This window comes from Astyanax mexicanus, chromosome 11 (assembly GCF_023375975.1).
Source record: "Astyanax mexicanus isolate ESR-SI-001 chromosome 11, AstMex3_surface, whole genome shotgun sequence".
Lineage (NCBI taxonomy): Eukaryota > Metazoa > Chordata > Actinopteri > Characiformes > Acestrorhamphidae > Astyanax > Astyanax mexicanus.
In genome coordinates this window covers 36142955-36166531 of record NC_064418.1, presented here as the reverse complement: position 1 = coordinate 36166531, position 23577 = coordinate 36142955, and the positions used below count along the sequence as shown (strand labels likewise).

Genomic DNA, 23577 nt, shown 5'->3' with positions numbered 1-23577 from the left:
TTTAGTTTCTGCCTGATCTTGTTTTTCTGCCAGTTCTTGGGCTCCCTATCTCTTTATAAAGGCGTTTTTCCCTGTCCGCGTCCCAATTCACTAGCCAGGGCAGCGGTCTGCACAGATCTGAATTGCAGAGGAGAGCGTTTGGTGATTTTACACCACACATGACTGATCTGTGAGTTTACTGCACCGAAAAGCACTGAAAACAGAAGCCACTGTCAGAATGAAATCCTTCTCTGTAGTTTATCGGTTTGGGACGGCATTTGTGACAACGTCCGGGTCCGGATCGCGGTCCGCCTATTAGTGACCTCTGTTTTAAAGCTATCAAGATGAGTAAGTTAAGTACTAAGTTAACGCTCTGTTTACGCTAATTTTAGCAGCTAAATAGCAATTTAGCTTCTTCGTCATTTAATCAGCCACAACATGCCTCCTTTTCAGGTGCTCGTGCATCGCGGTTGTGCTGCCGAGGAATGCAAGTTCTTCATTGCAGATATTGCATTGCACGCGTTTCACTTTTATTTTCTTGGTGATCCCACACTTTTGAGTTCTGTAGCGGGGTAGCCATGAAACCAGAGCCTGTCTGTATAATGTCCTGAGATGTCGTCCACTACCTACCCCGGTTTCCACTACTGCGCATGTGCGTCCAGGACAGAAAGGCAGTCGCAGCAGTTTGGAGAGCAAAAACAAAGAAAAAAAAAAAAAACGACTAATCGACTATTAAATTAGTCGTCGACTATTTTAATAGTCGACATAATCGTGACTAGTCGACTAATCGTGGCAGCCCTACTGCCCTACTTCATTTTAACAGTTTCTCAACTAGAATCTCTCCTTTACTCACAGCTAAATTGGTGTACTCTCATTATACATATATGTATATGATATATATGTGTGTGTGTGTGTGTGTGTATAATAAAATAGCATTTTAAAATCTAAGAACTTGCTGACAAATATGATTCATCTTTATTCTGAAGTGCTCAGAATAGCAGAGGACTGACAGCTTAGGTACCATACTAATGCATACATAACTACATAGGTAGTTAGTTATCTATATTGTAATAAGTTTTTCACAGTCATTACATTGCAAAAAACTAAATCTTAGCAAGTGAAATTATCTAAATTTAAGGCAATAAATCTTATTTTCTTCTCTGATAAGACTTTTTGTCTTACTAAGCATGGTGTAAGTGTTAGATTATTTTGCTTATTTTAGGGATAATTATCTTAATCATTCTTACTTAGAATTTGTACCTTATTTTAAGTAATTTGAACTCAAAATAAGCACAATTAAGCAGCAATCAAGTTATTCTGTGTCCATAAACAGTGACTTTTTTTGCTTGATTTAGGTGTTACTTCACTCATTTTGAGACTTTGCCATTGCTTTTTTGTAAGAAATCTTACTAAGAAAATGTTGCTTACCCGATTGGCAGATTTGTTTTGCTTAATACATATATTTGTCTTAATTTGCATATATTTTATGTCTAGTTTTTTTTTTTTTGCAGTGTAGTGTAAACTGCACTGTGAAGTTTTAAATTAAGGGATGAAATTAGTCCCCCTGCTTCTTTTACCCGGTGAAAATAGTCACACTTCCATTACATTATGCTAACATTACTTTGTTTTAAAGCAACTGACCTATGAAGATAGTGAGCCAAATTTAGGTCGAGCCAAGTTTATGAAACTACACACTTTTACTGCAGTACAGATTTACACTCTCTAATAAATAATCCATCTCAAAAGCAGAAAAAACGTACTTTATACTGGGAGGCTATATCGTTAAATATAGGGAGTATAGGGAATGTTTTCTTCTGATTTTGAGCTGGACTTTTTAGCAGGGTCAACATTACTGGCTTTCAGGAGCCTAATCTTTAAATTCTTAACAATTAGCTATATTGTAGCGAAGCTGCTTTTATATTCTGTTCACTGTGAATTCACTGTTCTGTTCTGTGCTGGGCTTGTGATTGGGGTAGGGGGAGGGGCAGAGCAGGAAAGCCCGTGTGTGTGTGTGTGTGTGTGTGTGTGTGTGTGTGTGTGTGTGTGTGTGTGTGTGTGTGTGTAAAGGGAGAGAGAGAGAGAGAGAAGAGCTGCCCGTGAGTGTGTGCTGAGAGTGAGAGCTAGAGTTAACCAGTTAGCACTAGCCTTTTGTTATTTTTCGTAGTGATTGGCATAACAGCTCTTTTAGATGAACTGAACCATTAGAATAAGTTCACTAAAAAGATGGGAGACGGAAAGGTCTCCCGTTTTTTTTACAAGTGTTGTAAAAATATATATAAATAACAAATATTGAAATATGTAACTAAATGTTGGGTTTATTATACGATATCGTATAATAAACCCAACATTTAGTTACATATTTCAATATTTGTTATTTATATATATTTTACAACACTTGTAAAAAAAACGGGAGACTTTTCTTATTATGTTATTTGTATATATATATAAATCACATTACAAATAACATAATACAAAAAATAAGTATGAACTTCTGCAACATAGATATTACATTAAGAGCAAATTAACATAAAAAAATTTACATTCAGAAGAAAGTATCAACTTCAATGTGCAATCAAATTGAAAATAAATAGCGTAACTGTAGTGCAAAACAAAAGGTCAAGAAACTAAAATAAATACATATAAATAAAACAAAGACACATTCATACGCTCACTGTTGTGGGTGCAGAACAAATTAAATCCAAACAGGATCATCATGATAAAGGTGGCCTTATGCCCTTTACTTCAGAAACTTTGTCTATTGGTTATGAATATGCTTGTTATACAACTATTATTACTAATAGTAATAATATTATAAAAAAATAACCACGATAACAATATACGTTATTATTACTATTACCAGGCCTCAACCTTGTTTTTCTTTCTCGAGAGCGCCAGCCCTGATAACAGTTCAGTGAGTGACCGAATCACTGAGTGAACGAGAGCACCAGCCCTGATAACAGTTCAGTGAGTGAAGGAATCACTGAGCATTGAGCAAGTTTCCTCGCAATGAGAGTCTCCGCCACCAGATTCGCCGGTGATTCAGTGATTCACAGACCACACAGCAGTTCCCCTGCCGGCCTGTGGGGTCGCTGCTGAGCTTAACTACTGAACTGAGAAATGAACGAATCAGCTGTGGAAGTGATTGGATTCAGTTCGTTCACTCAAATGATTCGTTCATTCGAACGAATCGTTCATGAACGACACAACACTAATTTTTCGGCGTGGTTGCGGCCTACAGCAACCTGTGTTCTAAGTTAAGTCAATAAAGCGACTTAAACTGCCTACTCGGTCCTTCTTTCAGAGTCCAGGCGGACGCTACAATATATTTAAAACCCCTTCAGTCCAGTAACAGCTGTGTTTATTTGTTTTTTAAAGTCACTGGTTAGCACTGGTTGATCTCAGTTCATAATATTGCAGCAAATATCCAGCACAACAAACCCAGCTTTAAACCCAAACCATCGCTGTATAAACAGAGACAGAGGAGAAGTTTTCTTTCAGAAACAGCGAGGGTTACCTGCGTGTTTACTAATCCGTTACTCGTTCGTGCTGGCGTTAAGATCATTTGCACGTTAGGTGGATTTACAGGGCTAACGTGTATTTATCTTATTAATCTTTAGTGATAGCAGGTAAAATCTTGGCAATGAAAGCTATATGAGTCTCGTGGCTCGAGTTTATGGGGCGTTTGGGGACAGTAGAACCAAAACAGCTTAGCTATGTAAGTTAGTTTGCTAACTTACGGAGCTACTTCATGACGCAGATTAGTCCATTCGTCATTAAATTATCATACAGTGCAAAGAAGAAATGCTGTGTTCAGATGATGTGGTAAACTATTCATCTACATGTTGTTCTTTCTTAGCTATTCATGTGATTTTCTCTATCATTAACAGGGTGGTGAGCTTCCTGAGGGCTTTGAGGATAGTTATCCTGGTGCGTGTCTTTCGTCTGGCCTCTCAGAAGAAAGATCTGGAGAAGGTCACTAGAAGAAAGGTGAGGATCTAAATGGGTGCTGGCCATCATTCTTTTATTTTAATTAAATTATATCAATTATTCATATAGATTCTAATGAAATGTTAAACTTAATTACAGTTTGATTATTTCATCATGATTCAGAGAGAATTAAATAAAAAAATTAAACATTTTGATGTATTTAGAAATAGGTTGGAAAATTATTAAAATCCATCAAAACCTTTTAAAATACACCCAAGTTACTGTTTGTATGCTGATTTGTGGCATTTGTGAATCTTGCAGGTATCTGAGAACAAAAGGCGGTAACAAAAAGGATGGATTTGATTTGGATCTCACCTATGTCACAGGTTGGGATGCTTTACCTAATTATGTAATCTTATTTGAATCTAGATTTTCTGCTTATGGTTTGGGATCCAATAGTTAATAATGTTTGTTGCCATGTCTTTTCCCTCACCTGGAAAGCAGGCACTCTACAGAAATCCCATAAAAGTAAGCTTAACAATTAAGAAAATAAAATAAAACTGAAAAGTCTGTAGAAGGCAATTATTTTAGCTGAATTATTGATTTAAACAGATTTTTATGTAACAATGTTACAATTTGCTGTATTTAGGAAGCTGCCATATTTCTGGACACAAAGCATCCCGATCATTACAGAGTTTACAATCTCTGCAGTAAGTTAGATCATATAATATTATATTATATTGCTGGAGACACTCAATAAATGAGTGGTGCTGAGCATAGCTTTGGTCTTGTTTCAGGTCAAAAAGGCTACGATCCACTGTTCTTCCATTACAGAGTGCAACGAGTGATGATTGACGACCATAACGTACCGTCATTAGAGTAAGTAATAAGCAGCACTTTACTCAAATGCTTCTTCTGCCGTTAACGTTGTGTTCCATTTAGCTTTTATGTTGGATGTTGGAGCTGGGAATAACTTCACACCTGAGTCGACAACGTTCTGTTAAAATAACTGTACAAAATATGTCGAAAAAATGTCTTACCCTATAAGTGAAACTTGCACCTGTACATAACTAGCTATTATTGAGGTGTATATGAAGCACTGTGGAACAGGGTCATGAAAAACCTGGAAAAGTCAAGGAACTTGAAAATAGTCATTTTCAGGCCTGGATAAGTTTTGGAAAAAAACAAAACAAAAAAAAACAAAGTCAAAGTCAAATTTACTCTTTGTGACCTTTGTGTTTCCATTTATTGACTCTGTTTATCGACTCCGTTTATCGACTCTGTTTATCGACTGAGAAAAGCTATTTAAAAAATAATTTGATAACTTGATTGGAGTTTCAGATGGAATATAACTGTAAATTCACAGAGAAAAATCTAGGTGTTTAGGCTGTAATTAAGCTCTTGCTCTCTTCCACTCTTTGGGAAGCATATTGGTTATATATGCAAGTAAATTACCAGTAATGGTGACAAGAAGGCAACATTTAAACAGATGCATTTAAAAGCTGTTAAAAAATAAAGAATCTACACAATATAGACACAACCTAAACATATTCCCTGACAGCCAGATATATGCCAAATTAGTTTATTTAAAAATTGATTCTGTTCAAAGTTTTAAACAGAAGATTCTATATCATGTTTGATGAAAGTGTGAAATACTGTTTACAGGTTAAACATTAGAAATGTTTATCAGTGTTTGAAATGGGCCTGAGCTGATTAATACATCAGTGCAGAGTGAAGTAATTTAGCCCTACATTATGGAGCGCTCAGAATTTGACACATTTTATTATTGAAGATTGTGTCTTAGCATTGCTTAAATAAATGTTTTTTTTAAATTATTTAAATATATTTAATGTAAATATAGGCCTACTATAATCAGTTTTGATATACATTCTTGTCTACTCTGATGTTTTAAACACGCTATGGTCATTAAAATGTGCTGCGAAAGTATAGAAAAGGCACAGAAAATAATTTAAATTTATAGGTTAACACTATTTGTAATCTACATGTGTATACATATTTTACCCTTGTTTTCTTTTTTTCCAGAGGGAATTATAAAATAAGCTAAAGACTTTCATGTTTACTACAACTTAATTATTAATCATGTACCAGTGTTTTATAGCAAATGTAACCAAAAAATGTCCCACATTATATGTCCCAGGTTATAATTTTTTGCATTGTCAGCGATACCAGACGCACATTCACACACACAATGGAAACATGAACAGCTAGACGTGCTAATGAAACGTAAAATACTACTGCTTTTACTACTGTTGATGTTTGGTGCAGCCATCTTGCGTTCTGAACTTGTGGGTTTATTCCAGTTGAAATGTTCTACTTAGAACTTGGAAATTTCCAGTTCTGAATTCCTACTTCAGATGGAATGCAGTATAAGGATTCACATTAGAGCTCGACCCAACCTGCCCCATACACTGTCATTTTGAGCCAAAGCCCGAATTAAACCTGACCTTTTTTGAGTAAGTAGAGCATTAAAACTGAGCTTTTAAAAAACATTTTCGTTCTGTTTAGAATGAGTGAAGAATGAATAAGACCTATTATTTAAGAAAAATATTATTAATTATTAGGAACAGATCTCCAAAAGATTATAACATGAACAATGCAAACAATGATCCAAAGGCCTAAACATTAGGCTACAACAATGTCTGAATGACTTTCCTCTAATCTAGTATAATATAACATGGTTTAAGAAAAGAAAATAAATTATTTTATAATTTTATTTATAATTTTTTCCCATTTTCTCCCCAATTTACACAGCCAACCCACTCGTTAGGACTCCCCCTATCACTAGTAATGCCCCAACACACCAGGAGGATGAAGACTAGCACACTCTTTCTCCGATACATGTGACGTCAGCCACCGCTTCTTTTCGAGCTGCTGCTGATGCAGCATTGCCAAGCAGCCAGCACATTTGGAGGAAAGCGCAGCGGCAGGTGAAGTGCGTAATATGGACAGTGTGCACTTTGCACTTGTGCAACTTTTTTTTTAAAACAGTTTGATTTGTTTCTGCTATATTTTGATTCATAGCTTTATATAAAATGAAAATAACTTATAACTATATTTTCTTTAGCCCGAGGAACCTGAGGAAAGTGGTGGGAAATCTCGAGCCAGGTCAGACCTTGGGTTGGGTTTGGGCAGAGAACCTAAGCTCTTATTCACATATTGAACTTTGTGTTATTGTGTTCTCAGTGACATGTTGAACTACACTGCCAGTTTGAGGGAATGTCATTGCCATCCACTGCAAAGGAGGCAAAGGTGATGCTGAAGTTTTCACTGATTTAAAGACATCATCAATGTTTTCTATATGTATTTGATTTGATTTTTAGGTTAACCCATCACCATAGTTGTTCAGCTGAATGTCTAAAGCCATATCCAAACTGGATTCACTTATTCATTTTAGCTGAGGAGGTTTTTTTTTCACGGGTACGATGGTGTGTACATGGTTGATTGACAGCGTTTAGTTTGAGAGTGCGCAGGTACTGTATTTCTCCTGAGGTGAGGTGAATGTGTATGTATATATTCAGTGTGTCAGAACTGCTCCTTTTGTTTCTGCTGTGCTCAGTTGAAGACTGAGACCAAGTAGTTAAACATACAGCTCTGGGGAAAAAAATGGTTTTCATGCATCTTGGCATGTTCTCCTCCACCAGTCTTACACACTGCTTTTGGATAAGTTTATGCCATTCCTGGTGCAAAAATTCAAGCAGTTCAGTTTGGTTTGATGGCTTGAGATTATCCATCTTCCTCTTGATTATATTCCAGAGGTTTTCAATTAGATTTTTAAGTGGTTTCTTTTTTTCCCAGAGCTGTATGTCTGCACTCTCCTACAAAAGTATTGAAACACTGAGGCCAATTGATTTTTTTTTTCTTCTGCTCTAGTGAAAACATTTTGGTGTAACAAAAATATAATTTAAAGATGAATATTGAAGACAAATTGGTAAGTTCGGACAAAAGCTGAATTGTTGACCTTTTGTCTCCAATTCATCTTTTAATGTCAAACCCAATTTGTTTTCAGTCTAAATCAGAAATAAAGAAATGAGACTGACTTATCAAGTACTTTTGGGGGGCAGTGTATGTTTAGGGGCTGTTTCCTGTGTAGTTCCAATTAAAATCTGCAGTCAGTCTGCTCCTTTCAGAGTGACTGCACTGTTATGTGTATTGGTTATGTAATTTAATGCTCCTGGGCATTGCTGTGTTTGTTGTGCAGGTGTGGGAAAGGGCAATGGCAGTGATCTGAAGGTGCGGATCATAGTGAAAAGAGAGCAGGTGTTCCAGTGTGTCTGTGCCACGCAGACGAACTGTAGGGTAAGCTAACTTTTAAAGGTTTTCTACAGTATAAAACTGTATTTACTTCCTCATAGTCAAATGACAAGAGTAGTTTCAGTACAAAAAAGTGAAAAACTGTGAACCTTAAACACAGTGGTTTCCTAATTAAAACCAGAGCTATATGGCATATCCAGAACAGACATGTGAAGTGGGCTAATCCCACAACCCCTAAATGATTTAGTAGTTTAGGGTGATTTCACACCTACTTTTTTTATTTGTCAAAATAAACTGTTCATATTTACGTGTAGTGCTGTTTGTTTGGACATGGATGAGTACAGTAATCACAACTGCAATGAGACTGCTGAGAACTGTTGGTCTGAACTCTGAATTGGTTGGTTTGTGATGAGAACATGATCTGACCTTGATCCAACCCATCTGTCAAGCATACTCAGTTTTAAGATGTGGAGTCAGTCAAATGAACACATGCCACCTCTGCTGTTGTTCCATGTTAAACTGCACAGAAATCTGTTTACTTTCTTGCTCCCAGCCAAGACAGCTCTGACCAACAACCAAAGAGATTACAAAGATTGTTGTGACTCATTTTGGTGAGCTTGAATTTTATCCTCTGTTAAAACAACAAACCATGAGGGAAATGCTCCAAGAGAATCAATTAATTACCTGACTTGGACCGGAGCAAACAAACTATAGTGTGAAAAAACAGCCTTACATACACTATTAAAAGATTTTGTACATACATACACTAGTGAAAGCGTTTGTGAATCGGTATCATCTTAACCCCAAATCATATTTTAAATATGTACTAAAGAACAACTTTTAAATATTCAATAAGCTCATAATATTGAACCTTTAAAGACAGTAGCAGCCCACTAAAACATAAATCACATTGTAATTGTTGGGAAAGGTCTTTCAGATGTTTGTCTTATGTTCCTTTGTGTTTATTTTACTGTTCGCTCATATACTGTGTTCTCATATTTTACCAGCTGTTCCCAGATACTGAAAACAATGCCGGGGTGATCAGCTTTCAGGAAGGGCCAGTGGTTTGTGGTGATGTTAAGGTCATGTTTGAATCCAGGGCTGTAAGTTCCCAATCTATTGTAACGTAAGAATGATTTTATGGACATCGTTTTTTCCAGTTGTTTGGCAAAATGTTTTTTCTCTATTGTTCTCTATGCCCAGGGTCTTCCAAAGGGGTATGAGGACTATCCTTTCTATTTCTGGTTCAACACTTCATTTGTAGAGAACAACAGGTGAGGTTTTTGCTGTCCATTGTCCTCAGAAGCAGACACTGGCTTTGTTTACCTACCAGACCACTCTGGTTTTAGATTTTATATATAAAAATGCCAGGCCACTTAATTCATTAATTAGAATATTTTGATATTTTGTCCCCTCTCAGTTTAGTAAACATTACTGCTTTCAATGTAAAAGGATCTATAATGCTTTGGTCCCAAAACAGGCTCTATCTGTCAAGGGAGGAACTGGACAACCCTCGTAAGTCCAAAACCTGGGACATCTACAAGGAGGACTTTGGTGTGACCGTGTCTTTCAGTGACCCTGCACTTATGTAGCAGACGACACTTGCTTGTGTATCTCAACTAAAACCCTTAAGCCCTGCACAAGGTCTAAATCTTTGCTCTAATGTAGGTTTTCACACACTTATAAAAGGTGAGTGATGTTTAGGGATTGGATTCGGGCATATTGTGCCCCTAAAGCTATAGCTATAGCTATATAACCTCAACTTTATGTCCATCCCCCATCTTCACTGTAAGAGCTTTTTACTGAGCCGTGCATACATCACAATATTATGCATTTGTTTGTCAAATGTTTTTTGTCTTTAAATGAAGACAAATGTTTGTGTCAGTTTAGCATATTATGCTTCCAAAATGTAAATCTTACTCTTTAAGCTTGTGTACATCAAATAAAGCAATCGAGGCTGCCACTGTGAAATGGTCAATGGTTATGTGTGCAGAAACATTTTTTTGTAGTACACATGTATTGAAATAAATACTAATGTCTCTGTAACACTTGTCTGTCTCTTTTTTGAATTAACAACTGATCTGGGTTGCTGAATTTCTGCAATTGTTTTTAAGGATAGATCTGAGTGACTTGTTTTTTTAGAAGTAAAAAGTCTGGTCTTACAGGTGGGCATGCAACTCTAAACTCTTTAGAATCAGCAGTTTTAGAGGTGACCTTTTTCAGAAGCGCTGTCAGTGCCATTCTCATATAAAAGGCTTAAAATCAAATCTCAAATGTGCAGCTTTTATAATAGTAAATAAAATAATGTACTATGTAATTGTGTAGAACACAAACACAAAATTTAATTCTAGAATTGATATACACTATCTGCTGCTGTCAGTACAAATGGATGGCTGGATCAAAAATCAGAGGGAAAATATTAAACTGGGGATTCACAAAAATGCTTTTTCTTAAGTTCTTAAGTTTATACTTAACTTAAGAGGTCTGTTTTGGTTATTTTTCTTAATGTTTATTTTGTACCAAAAAAATGGAATAATAATATATATACCTTTTATGATACACTCACATTTCAGTGCTTGGTTTGACTCTGTTTTTTTTTTTTTTTTTTCCTAATGTTTTCTTAAGCCTTCACATCAGTGTATCAGCACTGGCATTCAGAGCCCCTTATTCACCATCGTACTCCATTGGACATTTCAGGGACAACAGCCTTTTTTGCCCAATTATAAACACTCTTCTTGTAAAAGTTATCCAGACATAGGTAAAAAAAAAAAAAAAAAAAAACAACAGTTGAACTACAAAGTATTGAAAGACTAGGATACTAAAAGCCAGTAATGTTAGCCCTGCTTTATTTGTCTCACTATCTTTATATATCAGTTGCTTTAAACATTATAATGTTAAGCATAATTTTATTTATAAATTTAAATAGAACAAAACATAAATGTTGTTTTAATAAACGTTAGCAATAAATAATCTCAAAATAACACATCTAAAATACAGCAGACTAATAGTTTAAACCATTAAACCCAGCCTTTCATTGAGCTGAGAGAAAATTAAGTGTGCTGTTCAATTTCCAACGTTAAGAAATGGGTTAGACAAGCTATACTAATGCACCATCCATAATCTCATCAGCAGTTCAGCTGTGACTTTTGGAAGAAACCAAAGTCAATGTAAAAGAGCGGGGGGGGGGGGAGGTGGTGTCTGAGATTTAATATAACAATATTATTTTAATATAACTGTTCATAGTTAATTATTATACTTACTCTGAATTACATAAGAGTGCTAGTAAAATAAAAAAAAAAAAAAAAACATATATATATATATATATATATATATATAAACATTTCGGGCACCGTAGCCCCCACACCTAGTTTTGAATGGTCGTGTCTCCCCCTCCCACTCAGTCAGTAACAACAAGACGGTCGCCCTTTTCTTCGGAATCTTCAGGGAGTTTGCAGGAGGTGTAATTTATGGGGAACAATCATTAATGTTGGGTTAAATAATCTAGTGTTTTTCACTCTGGTGCTGAAGGTCCGCTGCGCAGCTCTTTACTGTGTTTCCCTATTACTCTGTTTTCATTAAAAGCCCCTCAGTCTTAAAACAGCGGCAGTAAAACAGGCGGAGCGGTGGGCCTTCAGCAGCAGTAGTGATAACCCTGCCGGTGTAGAGTGGAGCAGCGCGAAGGGAGCTCTTTCAGTCCCGGTGAGTAATTTAGCTAGCTGGCTCTCGGTGAAGCGCGGTCTTATTATAATACTTAACTACAGCGTGGTGAGACTATTTAAACTGAAGCGTGTTAATGGCGAATAACGCTGTAAGATAGCTAAGGCTAGCGAGCTACGGTGGAGCTGGCTAAGCTAATTAGCTTAGCCAGCTCCACCGTAGCTCGCTAGCCTTAGCTTCAGTTAGCCCGATTACCTGCAGCAGCTGCCCGTTCAGAAAAAAACCCACAACCAGCGCTGTTTAAGAGCTGCTTTACGAGCTTCTCTCCCAGCATAGGGTGTGTTTTTCTCAATCAGCAGCTGCTTTTAAACCACGCTGTAGTTTAGTAATAAGATCGCGCTTCACCGAGAGTTGAAACAGCCAGTTAAATTACCTAACAGGGCTGAAAGAGCTCCTCGGTTCTCCGGTCTAATTCGGTCTAAATAAACCCAAACACCTTTGGTTTATTTAGATTTAAGTTAGCAGTTTGTTCTCTCTAGACAAAAAACGAAAATAAGAATAAAATAAAATAAAAAACAATAAAAAAATAAATAAATAAATAAAAAATAATAATAATAATAAAATAAATAAAAAATAAATAAATAAATAAATAAATAAAAAAAATAATAATAAAAAAAAAAATAAAATAAAAAAAAAAATAATATAAAAAAAAATAAGGGGGGCGCAGTCTGCGCATGCGCCAGATTTTGCGGCCGCGCATGCGCAGTAGACCGATTTTTGCGGTCATCTGCGCATGCGCGGCCGCAAAATCTGGCGCATGCGCAGTGGACCGATTTTTTGCGGTCTTCTGCGCATGCGCCAGATTTTGCGGCCGCGCATGCGCAGTGGACCGATTTTTGCGGTCTTCTGCGCATGCGCAGTAGACCGATTTTTTGCGGTCATCTGCGCATGCGCGGCCGCAAAATCTGGCGCATGCGCAGAAGACCGCAAAAATCGGTCCACTGCGCATGCGCGGCCGCAAAATCTGGCGCATGCGCAGTAGACCGCAAAAAATCGGTCTACTGCGCATGCGCGGCCGCAAAATCTGGCGCATGCGCAGAAGACCGCAAAAATCGGTCCACTGCGCATGCGCGGCCGCAAAATCTGGCGCATGCGCAGAAGACCGCAAAAAATCGGTCCACTGCGCATGCGCCAGATTTTGCGGCCGCGCATGCGCAGATGACCGCAAAAATCGGTCTACTGCGCATGCGCGGCCGCAAAATCTGGCGCATGCGCAGACTGCGCCCCCCTTATTTTTTTTTATATTATTTTTTTTTTTATTTTATTTTTTTTTTTATTATTATTTTTTTTATTTATTTATTTATTTATTTATTTTTTATTTATTTTATTATTATTATTATTTTTTATTTATTTATTTATTTTTTTATTGTTTTTTATTTTATTTTATTCTTATTTTCGTTTTTTGTCTAGAGAGAACAAACTGCTAACTTAAATCTAAATAAACCAAAGGTGTTTGGGTTTATTTAGACCGAATTAGACCGGAGAACCGAGGAGCTCTTTCAGCCCTGTTAGGTAATTTAACTGGCTGTTTCAACTCTCGGTGAAGCGCGATCTTATTACTAAACTACAGCGTGGTTTAAAAGCAGCTGCTGATTGAGAAAAACACACCCTATGCTGGGAGAGAAGCTCGTAAAGCAGCTCTTAAACAGCGCTGGTTGTGGGTTTTTTTCTGAACGGGCAGCTGCTGCAGGTAATCGGGCTAACTGAAGCTAAGGCTAGCGAGCTACGGTGGAGCTGGCTAAGCTAATTAGCTTAGCCAGCTCCACCGTAGCTCGCTAGCCTTAGCTATCTTACAGCGTTATTCGCCATTAACACGCTTCAGTTTAAATAGTCTCACCACGCTGTAGTTAAGTATTATAATAAGACCGCGCTTCACCGAGAGCCAGCTAGCTAAATTACTCACCGGGACTGAAAGAGCTCCCTTCGCGCTGCTCCACTCTACACCGGCAGGGTTATCACTACTGCTGCTGAAGGCCCACCGCTCCGCCTGTTTTACTGCCGCTGTTTTAAGACTGAGGGGCTTTTAATGAAAACAGAGTAATAGGGAAACACAGTAAAGAGCTGCGCAGCGGACCTTCAGCACCAGAGTGAAAAACACTAGATTATTTAACCCAACATTAATGATTGTTCCCCATAAATTACACCTCCTGCAAACTCCCTGAAGATTCCGAAGAAAAGGGCGACCGTCTTGTTGTTACTGACTGAGTGGGAGGGGGAGACACGACCATTCAAAACTAGGTGTGGGGGCTACGGTGCCCGAAATGTTTATATATATATATATATATATATATATATGTTTTTTTTTTTTTTTTATTTTACTAGCACTCTTATGTAATTCAGAGTAAGTATAATAATTAACTATGAACAGTTATATTAAAATAATATTGTTATATTAAATCTCAGACACCACCTCCCCCCCCCCCCGCTCTTTTACATTGACTTTGGTTTCTTCCAAAAGTCACAGCTGAACTGCTGATGAGATTATGGATGGTGCATTAGTATAGCTTGTCTAACCCATTTCTTAACGTTGGAAATTGAACAGCACACTTAATTTTCTCTCAGCTCAATGAAAGGCTGGGTTTAATGGTTTAAACTATTAGTCTGCTGTATTTTAGATGTGTTATTTTGAGATTATTTATTGCTAACGTTTATTAAAACAACATTTATGTTTTGTTCTATTTAAATTTATAAATAAAATTATGCTTAACATTATAATGTTTAAAGCAACTGATATATAAAGATAGTGAGACAAATAAAGCAGGGCTAACATTACTGGCTTTTAGTATCCTAGTCTTTCAATACTTTGTAGTTCAACTGTTGTTTTTTTTTTTTTTTTTTTTTACCTATGTCTGGATAACTTTTACAAGAAGAGTGTTTATAATTGGGCAAAAAAGGCTGTTGTCCCTGAAATGTCCAATGGAGTACGATGGTGAATAAGGGGCTCTGAATGCCAGTGCTGATACACTGATGTGAAGGCTTAAGAAAACATTAGGAAAAAAAAAAAAAAAAAAACAGAGTCAAACCAAGCACTGAAATGTGAGTGTATCATAAAAGGTATATATATTATTATTCCATTTTTTTGGTACAAAATAAACATTAAGAAAAATAACCAAAACAGACCTCTTAAGTTAAGTATAAACTTAAGAACTTAAGAAAAAGCATTTTTGTGAATCCCCAGTTTAATATTTTCCCTCTGATTTTTGATCCAGCCATCCATTTGTACTGACAGCAGCAGATAGTGTATATCAATTCTAGAATTAAATTTTGTGTTTGTGTTCTACACAATTACATAGTACATTATTTTATTTACTATTATAAAAGCTGCACATTTGAGATTTGATTTTAAGCCTTTTATATGAGAATGGCACTGACAGCGCTTCTGAAAAAGGTCACCTCTAAAACTGCTGATTCTAAAGAGTTTAGAGTTGCATGCCCACCTGTAAGACCAGACTTTTTACTTCTAAAAAAACAAGTCACTCAGATCTATCCTTAAAAACAATTGCAGAAATTCAGCAACCCAGATCAGTTGTTAATTCAAAAAAGAGACAGACAAGTGTTACAGAGACATTAGTATTTATTTCAATACATGTGTACTACAAAAAAATGTTTCTGCACACATAACCATTGACCATTTCACAGTGGCAGCCTCGATTGCTTTATTTGATGTACACAAGCTTAAAGAGTAAGATTTACATTTTGGAAGCATAATATGCTAAACTGACACAAACATTTGTCTTCATTTAAAGACAAAAAACATTTGACAAACAAATGCATAATATTGTGATGTATGCACGGCTCAGTAAAAAGCTCTTACAGTGAAGATGGGGGATGGACATAAAGTTGAGGTTATATAGCTATAGCTATAGCTTTAGGGGCACAATATGCCCGAATCCAATCCCTAAACATCACTCACCTTTTATAAGTGTGTGAAAACCTACATTAGAGCAAAGATTTAGACCTTGTGCAGGGCTTAAGGGTTTTAGTTGAGATACACAAGCAAGTGTCGTCTGCTACATAAGTGCAGGGTCACTGAAAGACACGGTCACACCAAAGTCCTCCTTGTAGATGTCCCAGGTTTTGGACTTACGAGGGTTGTCCAGTTCCTCCCTTGACAGATAGAGCCTGTTTTGGGACCAAAGCATTATAGATCCTTTTACATTGAAAGCAGTAATGTTTACTAAACTGAGAGGGGACAAAATATCAAAATATTCTAATTAATGAATTAAGTGGCCTGGCATTTTTATATATAAAATCTAAAACCAGAGTGGTCTGGTAGGTAAACAAAGCCAGTGTCTGCTTCTGAGGACAATGGACAGCAAAAACCTCACCTGTTGTTCTCTACAAATGAAGTGTTGAACCAGAAATAGAAAGGATAGTCCTCATACCCCTTTGGAAGACCCTGGGCATAGAGAACAATAGAGAAAAAACATTTTGCCAAACAACTGGAAAAAACGATGTCCATAAAATCATTCTTACGTTACAATAGATTGGGAACTTACAGCCCTGGATTCAAACATGACCTTAACATCACCACAAACCACTGGCCCTTCCTGAAAGCTGATCACCCCGGCATTGTTTTCAGTATCTGGGAACAGCTGGTAAAATATGAGAACACAGTATATGAGCGAACAGTAAAATAAACACAAAGGAACATAAGACAAACATCTGAAAGACCTTTCCCAACAATTACAATGTGATTTATGTTTTAGTGGGCTGCTACTGTCTTTAAAGGTTCAATATTATGAGCTTATTGAATATTTAAAAGTTGTTCTTTAGTACATATTTAAAATATGATTTGGGGTTAAGATGATACCGATTCACAAACGCTTTCACTAGTGTATGTATGTACAAAATCTTTTAATAGTGTATGTAAGGCTGTTTTTTCACACTATAGTTTGTTTGCTCCGGTCCAAGTCAGGTAATTAATTGATTCTCTTGGAGCATTTCCCTCATGGTTTGTTGTTTTAACAGAGGATAAAATTCAAGCTCACCAAAATGAGTCACAACAATCTTTGTAATCTCTTTGGTTGTTGGTCAGAGCTGTCTTGGCTGGGAGCAAGAAAGTAAACAGATTTCTGTGCAGTTTAACATGGAACAACAGCAGAGGTGGCATGTGTTCATTTGACTGACTCCACATCTTAAAACTGAGTATGCTTGACAGATGGGTTGGATCAAGGTCAGATCATGTTCTCATCACAAACCAACCAATTCAGAGTTCAGACCAACAGTTCTCAGCAGTCTCATTGCAGTTGTGATTACTGTACTCATCCATGTCCAAACAAACAGCACTACACGTAAATATGAACAGTTTATTTTGACAAATAAAAAAAGTAGGTGTGAAATCACCCTAAACTACTAAATCATTTAGGGGTTGTGGGATTAGCCCACTTCACATGTCTGTTCTGGATATGCCATATAGCTCTGGTTTTAATTAGGAAACCACTGTGTTTAAGGTTCACAGTTTTTCACTTTTTTGTACTGAAACTACTCTTGTCATTTGACTATGAGGAAGTAAATACAGTTTTATACTGTAGAAAACCTTTAAAAGTTAGCTTACCCTACAGTTCGTCTGCGTGGCACAGACACACTGGAACACCTGCTCTCTTTTCACTATGATCCGCACCTTCAGATCACTGCCATTGCCCTTTCCCACACCTGCACAACAAACACAGCAATGCCCAGGAGCATTAAATTACATAACCAATACACATAACAGTGCAGTCACTCTGAAAGGAGCAGACTGACTGCAGATTTTAATTGGAACTACACAGGAAACAGCCCCTAAACATACACTGCCCCCCAAAAGTACTTGATAAGTCAGTCTCATTTCTTTATTTCTGATTTAGACTGAAAACAAATTGGGTTTGACATTAAAAGATGAATTGGAGACAAAAGGTCAACAATTCAGCTTTTGTCCGAACTTACCAATTTGTCTTCAATATTCATCTTTAAATTATATTTTTGTTACACCAAAATGTTTTCACTAGAGCAGAAGAAAAAAAAAATCAATTGGCCTCAGTGTTTCAATACTTTTGTAGGAGAGTGCAGACATACAGCTCTGGGAAAAAAAGAAACCACTTAAAAATCTAATTGAAAACCTCTGGAATATAATCAAGAGGAAGATGGATAATCTCAAGCCATCAAACCAAACTGAACTGCTTGAATTTTTGCACCAGGAATGGCATAAACTTATCCAAAAGCAGTGTGTAAGACTGGTGGAGGAGAACATGCCAAGATGCATGAAAACCATTTTTTTCCCCAGAGCTGTATGTTTAACTACTTGGTCTCAGTCTTCAACTGAGCACAGCAGAAACAAAAGGAGCAGTTCTGACACACTGAATATATACATACACATTCACCTCACCTCAGGAGAAATACAGTACCTGCGCACTCTCAAACTAAACGCTGTCAATCAACCATGTACACACCATCGTACCCGTGAAAAAAAAACCTCCTCAGCTAAAATGAATAAGTGAATCCAGTTTGGATATGGCTTTAGACATTCAGCTGAACAACTATGGTGATGGGTTAACCTAAAAATCAAATCAAATACATATAGAAAACATTGATGATGTCTTTAAATCAGTGAAAACTTCAGCATCACCTTTGCCTCCTTTGCAGTGGATGGCAATGACATTCCCTCAAACTGGCAGTGTAGTTCAACATGTCACTGAGAACACAATAACACAAAGTTCAATATGTGAATAAGAGCTTAGGTTCTCTGCCCAAACCCAACCCAAGGTCTGACCTGGCTCGAGATTTCCCACCACTTTCCTCAGGTTCCTCGGGCTAAAGAAAATATAGTTATAAGTTATTTTCATTTTATATAAAGCTATGAATCAAAATATAGCAGAAACAAATCAAACTGTTTTTAAAAAAAAGTTGCACAAGTGCAAAGTGCACACTGTCCATATTACGCACTTCACCTGCCGCTGCGCTTTCCTCCAAATGTGCTGGCTGCTTGGCAATGCTGCATCAGCAGCAGCTCGAAAAGAAGCGGTGGCTGACGTCACATGTATCGGAGAAAGAGTGTGCTAGTCTTCATCCTCCTGGTGTGTTGGGGCATTACTAGTGATAGGGGGAGTCCTAACGAGTGGGTTGGCTGTGTAAATTGGGGAGAAAATGGGAAAAAATTATAAATAAAATTATAAAATAATTTATTTTCTTTTCTTAAACCATGTTATATTATACTAGATTAGAGGAAAGTCATTCAGACATTGTTGTAGCCTAATGTTTAGGCCTTTGGATCATTGTTTGCATTGTTCATGTTATAATCTTTTGGAGATCTGTTCCTAATAATTAATAATATTTTTCTTAAATAATAGGTCTTATTCATTCTTCACTCATTCTAAACAGAACGAAAATGTTTTTTAAAAGCTCAGTTTTAATGCTCTACTTACTCAAAAAAGGTCAGGTTTAATTCGGGCTTTGGCTCAAAATGACAGTGTATGGGGCAGGTTGGGTCGAGCTCTAATGTGAATCCTTATACTGCATTCCATCTGAAGTAGGAATTCAGAACTGGAAATTTCCAAGTTCTAAGTAGAACATTTCAACTGGAATAAACCCACAAGTTCAGAACGCAAGATGGCTGCACCAAACATCAACAGTAGTAAAAGCAGTAGTATTTTACGTTTCATTAGCACGTCTAGCTGTTCATGTTTCCATTGTGTGTGTGAATGTGCGTCTGGTATCGCTGACAATGCAAAAAATTATAACCTGGGACATATAATGTGGGACATTTTTTGGTTACATTTGCTATAAAACACTGGTACATGATTAATAATTAAGTTGTAGTAAACATGAAAGTCTTTAGCTTATTTTATAATTCCCTCTGGAAAAAAAGAAAACAAGGGTAAAATATGTATACACATGTAGATTACAAATAGTGTTAACCTATAAATTTAAATTATTTTCTGTGCCTTTTCTATACTTTCGCAGCACATTTTAATGACCATAGCGTGTTTAAAACATCAGAGTAGACAAGAATGTATATCAAAACTGATTATAGTAGGCCTATATTTACATTAAATATATTTAAATAATTTAAAAAAAACATTTATTTAAGCAATGCTAAGACACAATCTTCAATAATAAAATGTGTCAAATTCTGAGCGCTCCATAATGTAGGGCTAAATTACTTCACTCTGCACTGATGTATTAATCAGCTCAGGCCCATTTCAAACACTGATAAACATTTCTAATGTTTAACCTGTAAACAGTATTTCACACTTTCATCAAACATGATATAGAATCTTCTGTTTAAAACTTTGAACAGAATCAATTTTTAAATAAACTAATTTGGCATATATCTGGCTGTCAGGGAATATGTTTAGGTTGTGTCTATATTGTGTAGATTCTTTATTTTTTAACAGCTTTTAAATGCATCTGTTTAAATGTTGCCTTCTTGTCACCATTACTGGTAATTTACTTGCATATATAACCAATATGCTTCCCAAAGAGTGGAAGAGAGCAAGAGCTTAATTACAGCCTAAACACCTAGATTTTTCTCTGTGAATTTACAGTTATATTCCATCTGAAACTCCAATCAAGTTATCAAATTATTTTTTAAATAGCTTTTCTCAGTCGATAAACAGAGTCGATAAACGGAGTCGATAAACAGAGTCAATAAATGGAAACACAAAGGTCACAAAGAGTAAATTTGACTTTGACTTTGTTTTTTTTTGTTTTTTTTTTTTCCAAAACTTATCCAGGCCTGAAAATGACTATTTTCAAGTTCCTTGACTTTTCCAGGTTTTTCATGACCCTGTTCCACAGTGCTTCATATACACCTCAATAATAGCTAGTTATGTACAGGTGCAAGTTTCACTTATAGGGTAAGACATTTTTTCGACATATTTTGTACAGTTATTTTAACAGAACGTTGTCGACTCAGGTGTGAAGTTATTCCCAGCTCCAACATCCAACATAAAAGCTAAATGGAACACAACGTTAACGGCAGAAGAAGCATTTGAGTAAAGTGCTGCTTATTACTTACTCTAATGACGGTACGTTATGGTCGTCAATCATCACTCGTTGCACTCTGTAATGGAAGAACAGTGGATCGTAGCCTTTTTGACCTGAAACAAGACCAAAGCTATGCTCAGCACCACTCATTTATTGAGTGTCTCCAGCAATATAATATAATATTATATGATCTAACTTACTGCAGAGATTGTAAACTCTGTAATGATCGGGATGCTTTGTGTCCAGAAATATGGCAGCTTCCTAAATACAGCAAATTGTAACATTGTTACATAAAAATCTGTTTAAATCAATAATTCAGCTAAAATAATTGCCTTCTACAGACTTTTCAGTTTTATTTTATTTTCTTAATTGTTAAGCTTACTTTTATGGGATTTCTGTAGAGTGCCTGCTTTCCAGGTGAGGGAAAAGACATGGCAACAAACATTATTAACTATTGGATCCCAAACCATAAGCAGAAAATCTAGATTCAAATAAGATTACATAATTAGGTAAAGCATCCCAACCTGTGACATAGGTGAGATCCAAATCAAATCCATCCTTTTTGTTACCGCCTTTTGTTCTCAGATACCTGCAAGATTCACAAATGCCACAAATCAGCATACAAACAGTAACTTGGGTGTATTTTAAAAGGTTTTGATGGATTTTAATAATTTTCCAACCTATTTCTAAATACATCAAAATGTTTAATTTTTTTATTTAATTCTCTCTGAATCATGATGAAATAATCAAACTGTAATTAAGTTTAACATTTCATTAGAATCTATATGAATAATTGATATAATTTAATTAAAATAAAAGAATGATGGCCAGCACCCATTTAGATCCTCACCTTTCTTCTAGTGACCTTCTCCAGATCTTTCTTCTGAGAGGCCAGACGAAAGACACGCACCAGGATAACTATCCTCAAAGCCCTCAGGAAGCTCACCACCCTGTTAATGATAGAGAAAATCACATGAATAGCTAAGAAAGAACAACATGTAGATGAATAGTTTACCACATCATCTGAACACAGCATTTCTTCTTTGCACTGTATGATAATTTAATGACGAATGGACTAATCTGCGTCATGAAGTAGCTCCGTAAGTTAGCAAACTAACTTACATAGCTAAGCTGTTTTGGTTCTACTGTCCCCAAACGCCCCATAAACTCGAGCCACGAGACTCATATAGCTTTCATTGCCAAGATTTTACCTGCTATCACTAAAGATTAATAAGATAAATACACGTTAGCCCTGTAAATCCACCTAACGTGCAAATGATCTTAACGCCAGCACGAACGAGTAACGGATTAGTAAACACGCAGGTAACCCTCGCTGTTTCTGAAAGAAAACTTCTCCTCTGTCTCTGTTTATACAGCGATGGTTTGGGTTTAAAGCTGGGTTTGTTGTGCTGGATATTTGCTGCAATATTATGAACTGAGATCAACCAGTGCTAACCAGTGACTTTAAAAAACAAATAAACACAGCTGTTACTGGACTGAAGGGGTTTTAAATATATTGTAGCGTCCGCCTGGACTCTGAAAGAAGGACCGAGTAGGCAGTTTAAGTCGCTTTATTGACTTAACTTAGAACACAGGTTGCTGTAGGCCGCAACCACGCCGAAAAATTAGTGTTGTGTCGTTCATGAACGATTCGTTCGAATGAACGAATCATTTGAGTGAACGAACTGAATCCAATCACTTCCACAGCTGATTCGTTCATTTCTCAGTTCAGTAGTTAAGCTCAGCAGCGACCCCACAGGCCGGCAGGGGAACTGCTGTGTGGTCTGTGAATCACTGAATCACCGGCGAATCTGGTGGCGGAGACTCTCATTGCGAGGAAACTTGCTCAATGCTCAGTGATTCCTTCACTCACTGAACTGTTATCAGGGCTGGTGCTCTCGTTCACTCAGTGATTCGGTCACTCACTGAACTGTTATCAGGGCTGGCGCTCTCGAGAAAGAAAAACAAGGTTGAGGCCTGGTAATAGTAATAATAACGTATATTGTTATCGTGGTTATTTTTTTATAATATTATTACTATTAGTAATAATAGTTGTATAACAAGCATATTCATAACCAATAGACAAAGTTTCTGAAGTAAAGGGCATAAGGCCACCTTTATCATGATGATCCTGTTTGGATTTAATTTGTTCTGCACCCACAACAGTGAGCGTATGAATGTGTCTTTGTTTTATTTATATGTATTTATTTTAGTTTCTTGACCTTTTGTTTTGCACTACAGTTACGCTATTTATTTTCAATTTGATTGCACATTGAAGTTGATACTTTCTTCTGAATGTAAATTTTTTTATGTTAATTTGCTCTTAATGTAATATCTATGTTGCAGAAGTTCATACTTATTTTTTGTATTATGTTATTTGTAATGTGATTTATATATATATACAAATAACATAATAAGAAAAGTCTCCCGTTTTTTTTACAAGTGTTGTAAAATATATATAAATAACAAATATTGAAATATGTAACTAAATGTTGGGTTTATTATACGATATCGTATAATAAACCCAACATTTAGTTACATATTTCAATATTTGTTATTTATATATATTTTTACAACACTTGTAAAAAAAACGGGAGACCTTTCCGTCTCCCATCTTTTTAGTGAACTTATTCTAATGGTTCAGTTCATCTAAAAGAGCTGTTATGCCAATCACTACGAAAAATAACAAAAGGCTAGTGCTAACTGGTTAACTCTAGC

General features: G+C 36.4%; 1 protein-coding gene and 1 long non-coding RNA gene across 8 annotated transcripts in view; one reads left to right on the top strand and one right to left on the bottom strand.

The window, feature by feature from the left end:
* LOC111194897 (deleted in malignant brain tumors 1 protein-like) overlaps window positions 1-10224 on the top strand; it is a 39097-nt gene extending 28873 nt beyond the window's left edge. The window contains exons 21-32 of one of the 7 annotated variants that reach the window (XM_049484566.1): window positions 3867-3966; window positions 4228-4292; window positions 4411-4434; window positions 4556-4616; window positions 4704-4785; window positions 6679-6854; window positions 6992-7032; window positions 7111-7176; window positions 8126-8223; window positions 9186-9281; window positions 9382-9452; window positions 9659-10224. In XM_049484566.1, the coding sequence (XP_049340523.1) occupies window positions 3867-3874 (8 nt within the window). In that variant the 3' untranslated portion in view covers window positions 3875-3966; window positions 4228-4292; window positions 4411-4434; ... (7 more) ...; window positions 9382-9452; window positions 9659-10224. Of the gene's footprint in view, window positions 1-3866; window positions 3967-4227; window positions 4293-4407; window positions 4435-4555; window positions 4617-4703; window positions 4786-6678; window positions 6860-6991; window positions 7177-8125; window positions 8224-9185; window positions 9282-9381; window positions 9453-9658 lie in introns of all 7 variants that reach the window. The other 6 variants (XM_049484567.1, XM_049484564.1, XM_049484568.1 and 3 more) reach the window with 6 other exon arrangements.
* Window positions 10225-15451: 5227 nt separating this feature from the next.
* Window positions 15452-23301, bottom strand: LOC125804893 (uncharacterized). Its single transcript, XR_007441113.1, has 12 exons — window positions 22733-23301; window positions 21710-21809; window positions 21384-21448; window positions 21242-21265; window positions 21060-21120; window positions 20891-20972; window positions 18817-18997; window positions 18500-18684; window positions 17453-17550; window positions 16395-16490; window positions 16224-16294; window positions 15452-16017 (listed from the first exon to the last, which is right to left on the bottom strand). It is a non-coding gene; the product is annotated as an uncharacterized LOC125804893 (long non-coding RNA).
* Window positions 23302-23577: the final 276 nt, after the last annotated feature.